At 43.8% G+C, this 17,930-nt stretch overlaps 1 protein-coding gene across 7 annotated transcripts in view; it reads left to right on the plus strand.

Moving 5' to 3' along the window:
- The window catches only part of xpo1b (exportin 1 (CRM1 homolog, yeast) b), a 75,624-nt gene that overhangs the window by 14,078 nt on the left and 43,616 nt on the right, over window positions 1–17,930 (plus strand). For all 7 annotated transcript variants that reach the window (XM_090217702.1, XM_090217699.1, XM_090217705.1 and 4 more), the window contains exons 4-6: window positions 3,463–3,535; window positions 15,097–15,158; window positions 15,275–15,319. In XM_090217702.1, coding sequence (XP_090073828.1) covers window positions 3,463–3,535; window positions 15,097–15,158; window positions 15,275–15,319 — 180 coding nt within the window. The remainder of the gene's footprint in view (window positions 1–3,462; window positions 3,536–15,096; window positions 15,159–15,274; window positions 15,320–17,930) is intronic.

Raw genomic sequence — 17,930 nt, forward strand, 5'->3', positions numbered from 1 at the left:
GAAACAGTGATCCCTACTGTCTTCCACCTTTTGAAACAGTGATCCCTACTGTCTTCCACCTTTTGAAACAGTGACCCCTACTGTCTTCCACCTTACCTTTTGAAACAGTGATCCCTACTGTCTTCCACCTTTTGAAACAGTGATCCCTACTGTCCTCCACCTTTTGAAACAGTGACCCCTACTGTCTTCCACCTTACCTTTTGAAACAGTGATCCCTACTGTCTTCCACCTTTTGAAACAGTGATCCCTACTGTCTTCCACCTTTTGAAACAGTGATCCCTACTGTCTTCCACCTTCTGAAACAGTGATCCCTACTGTCTTCCACCTTACCTTTTGAAACAGTGATCCCTACTGTCTTCCACCTTTTGAAACAGTGATCCCTACTGTCTTCCACCTTTTGAAACAGTGATCCCTACTGTCTTCCACCTTTTGAAACAGTGATCCCTACTGTCTTCCACCTTACCTTTTGAAACAGTGATCCCTACTGTCTTCCACCTTTTGAAACAGTGATCCCTACTGTCTTCCACCTTTTGAAACAGTGATCCCTGTTGTCTTCCACCTTTTGAAACAGTGATCCCTGCTGTCTTCCACCTTTTGAAACAGTGATCCCTACTGTCTTCCACCTTTTGAAACAGTGATCCCTACTGTCTTCCACCTTTTGAAACAGTGATCCCTACTGTCTTCCACCTTACCTTTTGAAACAGTGATCCCTACTGTCTTCTACCTTTTGAAACAGTGATCCCTGTTGTCTTCCACCTTTTGAAACAGTGATCCCTGCTGTCTTCCACCTTTTGAAACAGTGATCCCTACTGTCTTCCACCTTTTGAAACAGTGATCCCTACTGTCTTCCACCTTACCTTTTGAAACAGTGATCCCTACTGTCTTCCACCTTTTGAAACAGTGTCCCTACTGTCTTCCACCTTACCTTTTGAAACAGTGATCCCTACTGTCTTCCACCTTTTGAAACAGTGATCCCTACTGTCTTCCACCTTTTGAAACAGTGATCCCTGTTGTCTTCCACCTTTTGAAACAGTGATCCCTGCTGTCTTCCACCTTTTGAAACAGTGATCCCTACTGTCTTCCACCTTTTGAAACAGTGATCCCTGTTGTCTTCCACCTTTTGAAACAGTGATCCCTGTTGTCTTCCACCTTTTGAAACAGTGATCCCTGCTGTCTTCCACCTTTTCAAACAGTGATCCCTACTGTCTTCCACCTTTTGAAACAGTGATCCCTGCTGTCTTCCACCATTTGAAACAGTGATCCCTACTGTCTTCCACTTTACCTTTTGAAACAGTGATCCCTACTGTCTTCCACCTTTTCAAACAGTGATCCCTACTGTCTTCCACCTTACCTTTTGAAACAGTGATACCTACTGTCTCCCACCTTTTGAAACAGTGATCCCTACTGTCTTCCACCTTTTAAAACAGTGATCCCTACTGTCTTCCACCTTACCTTTTGAAACAGTGATCCCTACTGTCTTCCACCTTTTGAAACAGTGATCCCTGCTTTCTTCCACCTTTTAAAACAGTGATCCCTACTGTCTTCCACCTTTTGAAACAGTGATCCCTACTGTCTTCCACCTTTTGAAACAGTGATCCCTACTGTCTTCCACCTTTTGAAACAGTGATCCCTACTATCTTCCATCTTACCTTTTGAAACAGTGATCCCTACTGTCTTCCATCTTACCTTTTGAAACAGTGATCCCTACTGTCTTCCACCTTTTGAAACAGTGATCCCTACTGTCTTCCACCTTTTGAAACAGTGATCCCTACTGTCTTCCACCTTTTGAAACAGTGATCCCTACTGTCTTCCACCTTTTGAAACAGTGATCCCTACTGTCTTCCACCTTTTGAAACAGTGATCCCTACTGTCTTCCACCTTTTGAAACAGTGATCCCTACTGTCTTCCACCTTTTGAAACAGTGATCCCTACTGTCTTCCACCTTTTGAAACAGTGATCCCTACTGTCTTCCACCTTTTGAAACAGTGATCCCTACTGTCCTCCACCTTTTGAAACAGTGATCCCTACTGTCTTCCACCTTTTGAAACAGTGACCCCTACTGTCTTCCACCTTACCTTTTGAAACAGTGATCCCTACTGTCTTCCACCTTTTGAAACAGTGATCCCTACTGTCTTCCACCTTACCTTTTGAAACAGTGATCCCTACTGTCTTCCACCTTTTGAAACAGTGACCCCTACTGTCTTCCACCTTACCTTTTGAAACAGTGATCCCTACTGTCTTCCACCTTACCTTTTGAAACAGTGATCCCTACTGTCTTCCACCTTACCTTTTGAAACAGTGATCCCTACTGTCCTCCACCTTTTGAAACAGTGATCCCTACTGTCTTCCACCTTATGAAACAGTGATCCCTACTGTCCTCCACCTTTTGAAACAGTGATCCCTACTGTCTTCCACCTTACCTTTTGAAACAGTGATCCCTACTGTCTTCCACCTTACCTTTTGAAACAGTGATCCCTACTGTCCTCCACCTTATGAAACAGTGATCCCTGCAGTTGAAATACTGTTGATCCAAATAACAACAGACCAAATAATAAAATACAGTATTTTGTAACATTTAAGTCGTTTTTAAATGTTTATTTTTGACCTGACTTTATAAAAGTATATAGTTAATTTGATAGATATAGGACAAATGAAAACCTGTGGCTGGTCTTGCTGTTTCTTTTGAGACACACCAGTTTAAGGTGAAAATTGGTCCGTGTCTAGAATGGTACCCTATTCCCTATATAGTGCACTCCTTTTAACCAGAGCTGGTAGTGCACTATATAAGGGATATGATGTCATTTGGGATGTATACACAACCTGATTATTTTGGTTGTTGTGAGGTTAGAGGTTTGTTAGGTGCAGTAAGATGCCAGTCTTACCCTGGTGGTTCCTAAAACAACATTTTAAACCTGCTGACAACCTTTTAAACCCAATTGCTTAGACAAAGTTTGTATACCAAACCTGCGATGTCTCTCAGGCTACTTGGTTTGACGTAACTAAAAACAATGGTGCGGTGGTATTAATAGTAATATCTTTATTTTATATAGTATTCTTTATTACAAGCAGAATCCGTCACTTTTAAAAACCAAATAAAACAGTAGTATTGAACGAAACAAATGTTGTGAGGTGTATTAGTGTTCTTCCCCCTCGGTCGTTCACCTTCTGGTTTGGTCCTGGGTGAAACAGCAGGACTTCTACATGCCTTCAGCCCTACGGTGGCTCGTAGAGACCAAAACTAAAATAGCACTTTTATTAAAATGTTTACTTACTAAAAAATCTGCATGAAATGTAGTTCAATCTGATTAAAAAGGTTGAAAAAAATCTATAGATTTGTTTTTAGGCTCAATTCATGTTTTTTTTAATTGTTTCTGTTTCTCCAAAATATACACCATGTTTTTAATGTTCAGCGTTGCTATGACCACTGTCACCTAGCGCTGTTTCTCTCCTTGTGCGTTACAGTACTATGCTCTGCAGATTCTGGAAACAGTTATCAAAACAAGATGGAAGATTCTACCCAGAAACCAGTGTGAAGGTAAGCCTCGCTACCCCTGCATAAATCACATTTATTTTTAGAAAGCCCTTTTTATGTCAGCAGTTGTCACTAAGGGCATGACAGTTACCCAGCCTAAGAGCAAGCAATGCAGAATTAATTTATTGAACCTTTATTTAACTAGGCAAGTTAGTTAACCTGTCTGGTACAAGCTCGACAACAGCCAGTGAAATTGCAGGGCTCCGAATTCAAAACAACAGAAATCCAATAATTAAAATTCCTCAAACTTACAAGTATTTTACACCATTTTCAAGATAAACTTCTTGAAAATCCAGCCACAGTGTCCGATTTCAAATAGGCTTTATGGCGAAAGCACACCAAATGATTATGTTCGGTCAGCACCTAGTCATAGAAAACCATACAGCCATTTTATAGCCAAGGAGAGGGCTCATAAAAGTCAGAAATAGCGATCTTCATCAGATGGCACTCACAGGACTTGAGTGTTTTGAATAAATAATATAAATGTGTGTTTTGTTCGATAAAGTTAATCTTTATGTCCAAAAACCTCATTTAAAATGGGTGTGTTATGTTCAGAAATGTCTCAAACAAACATCCAGTGAAAGTGCAGAGAGCCACATCAAATAACAGAAATACTCATCATAAACATTGATAAAAGATACATGTGTTAAACATACGAATACAGAAACTTCTCCTTAATGCAACCGCTGTCAGGCACAATGCGCGCTCTCAAAACCAAGACGAAAAGTCAAAAAAGTACAATAAAAGATAGTAGAAACATGTCAAACGATGTTTAAAATTAATCTTCAGGTTGTTTTTGTCATAAATAATCACTGATATTTCAGCCGGACAAAAGCTTCGTCAATGGAAAAGGTAAACAAGAAATGCGCGCTCCCGATCACGTGCTTGGTTCATGTCTGGACATTTCCACTGTCCTCTCATTGAAAGTGCTGTATCTCCCTCATTTTTCAGAGTAAAAGCATGAAACAATGCCTAAAGTATGGTCACATGTTGAGGAAGCCATAGAGATCGTGAACTGGGTCCTAAGTCTTTGTATGGTGGATAGGCTTTCAATGGAAAAACAGCCTTTCAAAATAATAGTACTTCCTGGTTGGATTTTCCTCTGGTTTTCGCCTGCCATATCAGTTCTGTTATACTCACAGACATTATTTTAAGTTTTGGAAACTTTAGAGTGTTTTCTATCCAAATCTACTAATTATATGCATATCCTAGCTTATGGGCCTGAGTAGCAGGCAGTTTAATTTTGGCACGCTTTTCATCCAAAATTCCGAATGCTGCCCCCTACCCTATTGAAGTTAAGAACAAATTCTTATTTACAATGACGGCCTCCACCGGACAGACCCGGACGACGCTGGGTCAATTGTGCGCCGCCCTATGAGACTTCCAATCACGGCTGGTTGTGATACAGCCTGGATTCGAACCAGGGTGTCTATAGTGACGCCTCTAGCACTGAGATGCAGTGTCTCAGACCGCTGTGCCACTCGGGAGCCCAGTGGCACAGTGTCTAGAGAAAAACTCCCTAGAAGGAAGAAACCTAGAGAGGAACCAGGCTCTGAGGGGTGGCCAGTCCTCTCCTGGCTGTGCTGGGCAGAGAGGAACCAGGCTCTGAGGGGTGACCAGTCCTCTCCTGGCTGTACTGGGTAGAGAGGAACCAGGCTCTGAGAGGTGGCCAGTCCTCTCCTGGCTGTACTGGGTAGAGAGGAACCAGGCTCTGAGGGGTGGCCAGTCCTCTCCTGGCTGTACTGGGTAGAGAGGAACCAGGCTCTGAGGGGTTACCAGCCTCTCCTGGCTGTACTGGGTAGAGAGGAACCAGGCTCTGAGGGGTGGCCAGTCCTCTCCTGGCTGTACCAGGTGGGCATTAAGGCCAGATTGTTGTAAATCAATCACCTTTCGCCCCTCTCAGCCTCGCTCTCTCGCCAACCAATCCATTCCCTCACCTCGTGTCTGAGGACAGGGTGGAACAGGACATCAGCCTTTAGAATGCGTGTTGACACTACCGTAGGTGAATTTGAACACTGTATCTGTGTCTTGGTTTCATTGCTCTGTATCTTAAGACACATGTTCTTTCTCATTAAGAGTTGGAGAAGAACCCATGGGGAGAATCAGCTGTCCTTTGGAATATTGCTCTTGACAACTCAAGACGTCTTAATTGTGGAGGCAGCGACACCCCCCCCCCCCCTCTCTCTCTCTCCCCCTTAACCCGGCCGACGTGCGGTTGCCAAGTTGGGCCGTTTTCCCCTCTTAAGCACGCCGGTTCATTTTCTGCTTGGCTGAGTCCTGTTCTGCAGAAAGGCTGGGTTCTGTCTCTGGCAGAACACAAGGGAAAAGCTAGGAGGGAAGAATAAAACATGCTGTTTAGTTGAGGGATTGCAAAGGGACTTGGTGCTGTAACTTTTTTAGCGAAGCCAGCGACCACTGGTGTGAGTCTATCCGTCCGTCCCAGCATGTTAATCTTAGTTAAAACATGGAGATGGAAAGCCACGACAGACAGGCCAAGGCTCAATATGTTGGTGGAAGATCTAGCATCAGCTACACAGGAGATCTGATCAATTTAGGGACCAATACGGCTCTGTCTTTATTGTACAATCCCAGTCACGGCAACATTTTAATCATTTTCTTCACTAGGTAGTGTGTATATTAGACTTGGGCGGTATACTGTGTACCGGGGTATTTGGAACTAGCCACCGAATGGTTTTTCAATAACATTTTAATATTTCTAGGTACTTTTTTAAAGTAAATACCTGCAGTGGAATAGGTTAGGAGATAAAGCATTTCGGGTTCTTCATTTCACCTTTCACATTAGTTTACATTATGAAGCTTACCGTAGTTCCCCAGAACAGTTGAGTCAGTCATGTGTTTGTAAATAGTACAATGGGAGAAAGCAGGAGTCATGCTGTGTATTGACAGGGGTCGTGTTTTATATTGAAAGTCAGCTGGGTTTTTTTTTTTTTTGGCTTCAATAGAGTGATCAGGGACATGTAACTATAGTTTTCCTTCACAGAAAATACATTAGTGCAACACATTTGGCAGAAAATAACTTTTCATCAGAGGACAACAGAAGTGCAACTTTATTTGGCTGACAGCCACACCACTAAATACTTTTGTGATGAAAAAGCAAGGTATTATTTACTAAAACGATGCATGGCCTTCATATTTCTAATGTTTGTCAAAGAAAGAATGTAGCCAGCTATGGCTTGGGGGTAGAAGCTGTTGGCACTCCGGTACCGCTTGCCCTGTGGTAGCAGAGAAAACTGTCCATGTCTTGTTGACTGGAGTCTCTGACAATTTTATGGGCTTTCCTCTGACACCGCCTATTATATAGGTCCTGGATGGCACGAAGCTTGGCCCCAGTGATGTACTGGGCCATACGCACTACCCTCTGTAGCGCCTTGCGCTCGGAGGCCGAGCAGTTGCCATACCAGGCAGTGATGCAACCAGTCAGGCAGGATGCTCTCGATGGTGCAGCTGTAGAACTTTTTGAGGATCTGGAGACCCATGCCAAATCTTTTCAGTCTCCCGAGGGGCAAAAGATTTTGTCCATGACTGTCTTGTTGTGTTTGGACCATGATAGATCGTTGGTGATGTGGACACCAAGGAACTTGAAACTCTCGACCCGCTCCACTACAGCCACGTTGATGTTAATGGTGGCCTGTTCGGCCCGCCTTTTCTTGTAGTCCACAATCAGCTCTTTTGTGTTGCTCACCTTGAGCAAACTTAACGATGGTGTTGGTGTCGTGTTTTTGCCACGCAGTCGTGGGTGAAACGGGAGTACAGGAGGGGACTAAGTACACACCCCTGAGGGGCCCCAGTGTTGAGGATCAGCGTGGCAGACGTGTTGTTGCCACCCCCTACCACCTGGGGGCAGCCCGTTTAAACAATGAGTTTAGACGTTATGTGCATGATAACAGCATTCCCATTCATAAGCTGGTAGCGATCACTACAGACGGGACACCAGAAATGCGTGGGCTGCATTCGGGCTTCGTTGCACTGTGCCGTGGTGATCCCGATTTTCCCAGAGTTTTCCAACGATCACTGTGTGATCCATCAGCACTAACTAGTAAAGCTGTGGACTCGTCTCATGTCATGGCACTTGCCGTTATGATTGTTAATTCGATTAGCGCAAAAGGACTTCAGCACCGCCTGTTTAAATCTTTATTAGTTGAGTTTGATGCCGCATACGACGACCTGATTCTCCAGGCTTGCGTAAGGTGGTTGAGTCGCGGGAAAGTACTGCAAACGATTGGTTGACTTGCTGTCCGAGATCAAATCATTTCTGGAGTCACGAAGTGAGGAGCGTGAGGGACGGACTGTCTGATGATGGACAAAACAGCCAATCTGAACCAGCTCCAACTATGAGCTTCGGGGAAAAGACAAAGACGTGATACACATGATCAGAGCTGTCACTGCCCTTTTAAGACCAAGACCTTTCAGCTGAGGAATGGAAGGCCGGTGCACTTCCCCCCAACCTGGAGGAAGTGTTGCAAAACATCGGAAAACAAAGATGCTTTTCTCCTGCAAGAATTCTGTTCCCCACCTGGAGAAACTGTCATCTGAATCCAACAGGTGTTTTCAGGAGTTCAATGACACAGGGGAGGTTGTTCTATTTATTGTAAACCCTTTTCCTACCCGTTCAGATTGAGGAGGTGTCTGACACGTTCCAGATAGTATTTGCTTTACCTGTCGGAGTTGACATGGAGATAATTGAATTGCAAAAATGACATCGAGTTGAAAGCAAGATCAAGAGACGGTCTCCTTTTCATCCTGCACACTTCAGCTGAAGGTCTCCTTTTCATCCTGCACACTTCAGCTGAAGGTCTCCTTTTCATCCTGCACACTTCAGGTGAAGGTCTCCTTTTCATCCTACACACTTCAGCTGAAGGTCTCATTTTCATCCTGCACACTTCAGGTGAAGGTCTCCTTTTCATCCTGCACACTTCAGCTGAAGGTCTCCTTTTCATCCTGCACACTTCAGCTGAAGGTCTCCTTTTCATCCTGCACACTTCAGGTGAAGGTCTCCTTTTCATCCTGCACACTTCAGCTGAAGGTCTCATTTTCATCCTGCACACTTCAGGTGAAGGTCTCCTTTTCATCCTGCACACTTCAGGTGAAGGTCTACTTTTCATCCTGCACACTTCAGGTGAAGGTCTACTTTGGATCAACTGTGTCTCTGTGAAATGGCCTTTTCACACACGACAAGAGTCAAGTCAAAGAACAGGTCTTTTCAATCTGATCTCACAGACCGTCAGACTTCCTGATAGTGTGTGATCACAGCCGTCACGTGTGTGTGTGTGTGTGTGTGTGTGTGTGTGTGTGTGAGGAGAGGGGATCTCATCCACAGCTGTCACATTGAATGTGTGTGTGTGTGTTAGGAGAGGGGACTCACTCACTATAATTACCCTGCTCACTATAATTACCCTGCTCACTATAGTTACCCTACCCACTATAATTACCCTACTCACTATAGTTACCCTACTCACTATAGTTACACTACTCACTATAGTTACCCTACTCACTATAGTTACCCTACTCACTATAGTTACTCACTATAGTTACCCTACTCACTATAGTTACCCTACTCACTATAGTTACTCACTATAGTTACCCTACTCACTATAATTACCCTACTCACTATAATTACCCTACTCACTATAATTACCCTACTCACTATAGTTCACTATAGTTACCCTACTCACTATAGTTACCCTACTCACTATAGTTACCCTACTCACTATAGTTCACTATAGTTACCCTACTCACTATAGTAACCCTACTCACTATAGTTACCCTACTCACTATAATTACCCTACTCACTATAGTTACCCTACTCACTATAGTTCACTATAATTACCCTACTCACTATAGTAACCCTACTCACTATAGTTACCCTACTCACTATAATTACCCTACTCACTATAGTTACCCTACTCACTATAGTTCACTATAATTACCCTACTCACTATAGTAACCCTACTCACTATAGTTACCCTACTCACTATAATTACCCTACTCACTATAATTACCCTACTCACTATAGTTACCCTACCCACTATAGTTACCCTACTCACTATAGTTACCCTACTCACTATAGTTACCCTACTCACTATACTTACTCTCTGTAATTACCCTACTCTCTATAATTACTCACTATAATTACCCTGCTCACTATAGTTACCCTACTCACTATAGTTACCCTACTCACTATAATTACCCTACCCACTATAGTTACCCTACTCACTATAGTAACCCTACTCACTATAGTTACCCTACTCACTATAGTAACTCACTATAGTTACTCACTATAGTTACCCTACTCACTATAGTTACCCTACTCACTATAATTACCCTACTCACTATAGTTACCCTACTCACTATACTTACTCTCTGTAATTACCCTACTCTCTATAATTACTCACTATAATTACCCTGCTCACTATAGTTACTCACTATAATGACCCTACTCACTATAGTTACCCTACTCACTATAGTTACCCTACCCACTATAATTACTCTGCTCACTATAGTTACCCTACTCACTATAATTACTCTGCTCACTATAGTTACCCTACTCACTATAGTAACTCACTATAGTTACTCACTATAGTTACTCACTATAATGACCCTACTCACTATAGTTACTCACTATAGTTACTCACTATAGTTACCCTACTCACTATAGTTACCCTACTCACTATAGTTACCCTACTCACTATAGTTACCCTACTCACTATAGTTACCCTACTCACTATACTTACTCTCTGTAATTACCCTACTCACTATAATGACCCTACTCACTATAGTTACCCTACTCACTATAGTTACCCTACCCACTATAATTACTCTGCTCACTATAGTTACCCTACTCACTATAATGACCCTACTCACTATAGTTACCCTACTCACTATAGTTACCCTACCCACTATAATTACTCTGCTCACTATAGTTACCCTACTCACTATAATTACTCTGCTCACTATAGTTACCCTACTCACTATAATTACCCTACTCACTATAGTTACTCACAAAAATTACCCTACTCACTATAATTACCCTACTCACTATAGTTACTCACTATAATTACCCTACTCACTATAGTTACTCACAATAATTACCCTACTCACTATAGTTACACTATAATTACCCTACTCACTATAATTACCCTACTCACTATAATTACCCTACTCACTATAGTTACTCACTATAATTACCCTACTCACTATAGTTACCCTACTCACTATAGTTACCCTACTCACTATAATTACCCCACTCACTATAGTTACCCTACTCACTATAATTACCCCACTCACTATAATTACCCTACTCATTATAATTACCCTACTCACTATAATTACCCTACTCACTATAGTTACTCACTATAATTACCCTACTCACTATAGTTACCCTACTCACTATAATTACCCTACTCACTATAATTACCCTACTCACTATAATTACCCTACTCACTATAATTACCCTACTCACTATAATTACCCTACTCACTATAATTACCCTACTCACTATAATTACCCTACTCACTATAATTACCCTACTCACTATAGTTACACTATAATTACCCTACTCACTATAATTACCCTACTCACTATAGTTACTCACTATAATTACCCTACTCACTATAATGACCCTACTCACTATAATTACCCTACTCACTATAGTTACCCTACTCACTATAGTTACCCTACTCACTATAGTTACCCTACTCACTATAGTTACCCTACTCACTATAGTTACCCTACTCACTATAATTACCCTACTCACTATAGTTACCCTACTCACTATAATTACCCTACTCACTATAATTACCCTACTCTCTATAGTTACTCACTATAGTTACTCACTATAGTTACCCTACTCACTATAGTTACCCTACTCACTATAGTTACCCTACTCACTATAATTACCCTACTCTCTATAGTTACTCACTATAGTTACCCTACTCACTATAGTTACCCTACTCACTATAGTTACCCTACTCACTATAATTACCCTACTCACTATAATTACCCTACTCACTATAGTTACCCTACTCACTATAGTTACCCTACTCACTATAATTACCCTACTCACTATAGTTACTCACTATAGTTACCCTACTCACTATAGTTACCCTACTCACTATAATTACCCTACTCACAATAATTACCCTACTCACTATAGTTACTCACTATAATTACCCTACTCACTATAATTACCCTACTCACAATAATTACCCTGCTCACTATAGTTACTCACTATAATTACCCTGCTCACTATAATTACCCTACTCACAATAATTACCCTACTCACTATAGTTACTCACTATAATTACCCTACTCACTATAATTACCCTACTCACTATAATTACCCTACTCACTATAGTTGTGCTACTGAATATATTTATGACACTGACTTGGCCCATACTACTGCCTGCATCTTACTACTGTTAGTGGGCTGTACACAGTACGTTTTGACAAATAGGGAAATGTAGTTTATTGAACTCTAGCTCCAGCCATATGCTATTTTGTGCCTTTTATTGTAAAGGCACAGTGTTTATTTTGTTTAATGTCCTGTTGTTAAACCGACGCACAACAAAAGTGTAATGATGTGTTTTCTCTACAACTTCTGCAACTTTCTCCTCCTGCTGACTGGTGTTCTCAGCTACCACCTACTGGTGTGGCCCTGTAATGTTATCAGGAAACAGGTCTAATCTACTGGTGTGGCCCTGTAATGTTATCAGGAAACAGGTCTAATCTACTGGGGTGGCCCTGTAATGTTATCAGGAAACAGGTCTAATCTACTGGGGTGGCCCTGTAATGTTATCAGGAAACAGGTCTAATCTACTGGGGTGGCCCTGTAATGTTATCAGGAAACAGGTCTAATCTACTGGTGTGGCCCTGTAATGTTTATCAGGAAAACAGTTCTAATCTACTGGTGTGGCCCTGTAATGTTTATCAGGAAACAGGTCTAATCTACTGGTGTGGCCCTGTAATGTTTATCAGGAAAACAGTTCTAATCTACTGGTGTGGCCCTGTAATGTTTATCAGGAAACAGTTCTAATCTACTGGGGTGGCCCTGTAATGTTTATCATCTAGAATGTCAATGTAGGCTGTAGAGGTGGATCAGAGAATCACCAGCAGCAAGAATGACATCATTGATGTATACAGAGAAGATAGTCGGCCCGAGAATCGAACCCTGTGGCACCCCCATAGAGACTGCCAGAGGTCTGGACAACAGGCCCTCCAATTTGACACACTGAACTCTATCTGAGAAGTAGTTGGTGAACCAGGTGAGGAAGTAATTTGAGAAACCAAGGCTGTTGAGTCTGCCGATAAGAATGTGGTGATTGACAGAGTCGAAAGCCTTGGCCAGGTCGATGAATACGGCTGCACAGTATTGTCTCTTATCGATGGCAGTTATGATATTATTTAGGACCTTGAGCGTGGCTGAGGTGCACCCATGACCAGCTCGGAAGCCAGATTGCATAGCGGAGAAGGTATGGTGGGATTGAAATGGTTGGTGATCTGTTTGTCTAGAGTGTCTCCCCCTTTGAAGAGGGGGATGACCGCGGCAGCTTTCCAATCTTTGAGGATCTCAGACGATGCTGAGAGGTTGAACAGGCTAGTAATAGGGGTTGCAACAATTTCGGGAGATAATTTTAAAAAGAGAGGGTCCAGATTGTCTAGCCCGACTGATTTGTAGGGGTCCAGATTTTGCAGGTCTTTCAGAACATCAGCTGTCTGGATTTGGGTGAAGGGGAAATGGTGGAGGCTTGGGCGAGTTGCTGTGGGGGGTGCAGGGCAGTTGACCAGGGTAGGGGTAGCCAGGTGGAATGCATGGCCAGCCGTAGAGAAATGCTTATTGAAATTCTCAATTATCATGGATTTATCGGTGGTGATAGTGTTACCTAGCGTCAGTGCAGTGGGCAGCTGGGAGGAGCTGCTCTTATTCTCCATGGACTTTACAGTGTCCCAGAACTTTTTTGAGTTTGTGCTACAGGATAAAAAAATATATTTGAAAAAGCTAGCCTTAGCTTTCCTAACTGCTGTGAAGTTATGTAAAGCTACCTGAAGCTGGTTAGCTTTAGAAAACCCAGAGTAGATGTAGCTGGCTTCGTAGGATACCCCTCTGGTGTTGTGAGATCTGATGAAGCTTGACTGCTATGAAGACGACCTGGACACACCCGTTGTGTTGAATTTCTCCACCCTTCTGTATTTCCACTCAGTTACTGTCATGGCACTATGGTAAGAGTTAGGGTGCTTGGAACCAAACAGAACCGGGGAGGGACTTGGAACCAAACAGAACCGGGGAGGGACTTGGAACCAAACAGAACCGGGGAGAGACTTGGAACCAAACAGAACCGGGGAGGGACTTGGAACCAAACAGAACCGGGGAGGGACTTGGAACCAAACAGAACCGGGGAGAGACTTGGAACCAAACAGAACCGGGGAGGGACTTGGAACCAAACAGAACCGGGGAGGGACTTGGAACCAAACAGAACCGGGGAGACTTGGAACCAAACAGAACCGGGGAGGGAACCCCCCCCCCCCCCCCCCCCCCCCTAATTTGTCCAATAGAAAGTCTTGTTTTCGCTGCAAAACATTTTCTGTTTTACAACGGTTTGGACCCCCCCGACTAAGTAACCAATCCGGTCCCCATACCATCATAGCCACCTAATCATCCCCAGCTTCCAATTGGCTCGTTCATCCCCTCTCCCCTGTAACTCTTCTCCAGGTCGTTTCTGTAAAAGACAATGTGTTCTCATCAACGTAGCTGGTCAAATAAGGGTTAATAATGATGCCGCTGTACAGACTAGTAGGTGGTCTATGTGCAGCTTGTTTAAAAGCAGCCAGTGTCAGTTCAGTTCAGCAGCTAGCTACATTACACAGTAACTGTATGCATGACAGCAAGCAGAAGACGCCTATCAATGCTCTGCTTGCTCACTAGGTTCCACTAAAGCAGATATGTGGATCAGCCAATGCCCAGCTGTTGGTTCAGTAGATTCTAGATTCACACCTTGTGAAGCAGCACTGTGTTCTGGGTCACTGATTATGTTGTTACCTGCTCTGTAAGGAAGTGTTGTGTACAAACCTGTGCCCTGTACGCTCTGGTGGAGGCTGACTGATCTGATCCTGTTGTTTCTGCTGGTCTCTGATCTGATCCTGTTGTTTCTAATGGTCTCTGATCCTGTTGTTTCTACTGGTCTCTGATCTGATCCTGTTGTTTCTACTGGTCTCTGATCTGATCCTGTTGTTTCTGCTTGTCTCTGATCTGATCCTGTTGTTTCTGCTGGTCTCTGATCTGATCCTGTTGTTTCTGCTGGTCTCTGATCTGATCCTGTTGTTTCTACTGGTCTCTGATCTGATCCTGTTGTTTCTGCTGGTCTCTGATCTGATCCTGTTGTTTCTACTGGTCTCTGATCTGATCCTGTTGTTTCTACTGGTCTCTGATCTGATCCTGTTGTTTCTGCTGGTCTCTGATCTGATCCTGTTGTTTCTGCTGGTCTCTGATCTGATCCTGTTGTTTCTGCTGGTCTCTGATCTGATCCTGTTGTTTCTGCTTGTCTCTGCAGGTATTAAAAAGTATGTTGTTGGACTAATTATCAAGACGTCGTCGGACGCTACAATGGTCGAGGTGAGGGCTGAGACATGTCATGTTAATATGAGGATAAACTCCCCGGTCAGATGGAGCTGGTAATTGTTACCGGGATGATAACAGCATGGTGACACCGCTCTCATTTATCTTTTCAGAAAGAGAAAGTGTACATTGGAAAGCTGAACATGATCCTTGTTCAGGTAAGGGAGTGAGACAGTGAGTGAGACAGTGAGGGAGTGAGTGAGTGAGACAGTGAGTGAGTGAGACAGTGAGTGAGTGAGACAGTGAGTGAGTGAGACAGTGAGTGAGTGAGACAGTGAGTGAGTGAGACAGTGAGTGAGTGAGACAGTGAGACAGTGAGTGAGACAGTGAGTGAGTGAGACAGTGAGTGAGACAGTGAGTGAGTGAGTGAAACAGTGAGTCAGTGAGTGAGTGAGTGAGACAGTGAGTGAGTGAGTGAGACAGTGAGTGAGTGAGACAGTGAGTGAGTGAGACAGTGAGTGAGTGAGACAGTGAGTGAGTGAGTGAGACAATGAGTGAGACAGTGAGACAATGAGTGAGTGAGTGAGTGAGTGAGACAGTGAGTGAGTGAGACAGTGAGTGAGACAGTGAGTGAGTAAGTGAGTGAGTAAGTGAGACAGTGAGTGAGACAGTGAGGGAGTGAGACAGTGAGTGAGTGAGACAGTGAGTGAGTGAGACAGTGAGGGAGTGAGACAGTGAGTGAGACAGTGAGTGAGACAGTGAGTGAGACAGTGAGTAAGTGAGACAGTGAGTGAGACAGTGAGTGAGTGAGTGAGTAAGTGAGTGAGTAAGTGAGACAGTGAGTGAGACAGTGAGTGAGTGAGACAGTGAGTGAGTGAGACAGTGAGTGAGTGAGTGAGTAAGTGAGTGAGTAAGTGAGACAGTGAGTGAGACAGTGAGTGAGTGAGACAGTGAGTGAGTGAGACAGTGAGTGAGTGAGACAGTGAGTGAGTGAGACAGTGAGTGAGTGAGACAGTGAGTGAGTGAGACAGTGAGACAGTGAGACAGTGAGTGAGACAGTGAGTGAGTAAGTGAGTGAGTGAGACAGTGAGTGAGTGAGACAGTGAGTGAGAGAGACAGTGAGTGAGTAAGTGAGACAGTGAGTGAGTGAGACAGTGAGTGAGACAGTGAGTGAGACAGTGAGTGAGTGTGTGTGTACCTACTAACATTGCTGTTCTCCTGTCTGTGAATGAACTAGGATGCTCTCTTTATAACTAGGACTCAGGTGTGCTGCTCAGCTTCATCTGGGCAAGAGTCCTCCAATCTGTGTGTGTAACTGTGTGTGTGTGTGTGTTTATTCATACGTGTGTATCATGTGTATGTACAGCTGACTGTAGCTGCATGAGTCTCTGTTTCATTGAGTGTGAGTCAGTGTGCCTGCGTCAGCTGATGTTGTTTTGTGCTGAAGAGACCAACCAGGTCAGAGTGTCTCAGCATCTACTGACTGTTCTGACAGGTGGGTGGGTGTGTGAGGGGGTGTGTGTGAGGGGGTGTGTGTGTGTGTGTGAGGGAGGGGGTGTGTGTGTGTGTGAGGGAGGGGGTGTGTGTGTGTGAGGGAGGGGGTGTGTGTGTGAGGGAGGGAGTGTGTGTGTGTGTGAGGGAGGGAGTGTGTGTGTGTGTGAGGGAGTGTGTGTGTGAGGGAGTGTGTGTGTGAGGGAGGGAGGGAGTGTGTGTGTGAGGGAGTGTGTGTGTGAGGGAGTGTGTGTGTGAGGGAGTGTGTGTGTGAGGGAGTGTGTGTGTGAGGGAGTGTGTGTGTGTGTGTGTGAGGGAGGGAGTGTGTGTGTGAGGGAGGGAGTGTGTGTGTGTGTGTGAGGGAGGGAGTGTGTGTGTGTGAAGGAGTGTGTGTGTGTGAGGGAGTGTGTGTGTGTGTGTGAGGGAGTGTGTGAGTGTGTGTGTATGTGTGTGTGAGGGAGTGTGTGTGTGAGGGAGTGTGTGTGTGTGTGTGTGTGAGGGAGTGTGTGTGTGTGTGTGAGGGGGTGTGTAAGGGTGTGTGTGTGTGTGTGTATGTGTGTGTGAGGGAGTGTGTGTGAGGGGGTGTGTGTGAGGGAGTGTGTGTGTGTGAGGGGGGGTGTAAGGGTGGTAGTTTGGTGAATCACACACTTAAGAAATGAGTAACCTTCCCTGAGAACAGCATTAGCTCCCAGAACTAATGATGGCTATAGGCTTTAGCACAGCAAGCTAATAATGGCTATAGGCTTTAGCACAGCAAGCTAATAATGGCTATAGGCTTTAGCACAGCAAGCTAGCGTACAGAGCCTTCAGAAAGGGGTTTGTATTTATTATGGATCCTCTTCCTGGGGTCCAGGTAAATTAAGGCAGTTTATACCATTTTAAAAACATTACTATACATTCACAGATTTCACAACACACTGTGTGTCCTCAGGCCCCTACTCCACCCCTACCACATATCTACAGCACTAAGTGTGTGTGTGTGTGTGTGTGTACGTACAGTATGTCTGTATTGTATATGTGTGTGTGTGTGTACCTACAGTATGTCTGTATTGTATATGTGTGTGTGTGTGTACCTACAGTATGTCTGTATTGTATATGTGTGTGTGTGTGTGTGTGTGTACCTACAGTATGTCTGTATTGTGTGTGTGTGTGTGTGTGTGTGTACCTACAGTATGTCTGTATTGTGTGTGTGTGTGTGTGTGTGTGTGTGTGTGTGTGTGTGTGTACCTACAGTGTCTGTATTTGTACCTACAGTATGTCTGTATTGTGTGTGTGTGTACCTACAGTATGTCTGTACTGTGTGTGTGTGTGTGTACCTACAGTATGTCTGTATTGTGT

This window comes from Oncorhynchus mykiss, chromosome 23 (genome assembly GCF_057628025.1).
Source record: "Oncorhynchus mykiss isolate SJ-2025 chromosome 23, ASM5762802v1, whole genome shotgun sequence".
Classification (NCBI taxonomy): domain Eukaryota; kingdom Metazoa; phylum Chordata; class Actinopteri; order Salmoniformes; family Salmonidae; genus Oncorhynchus; species Oncorhynchus mykiss.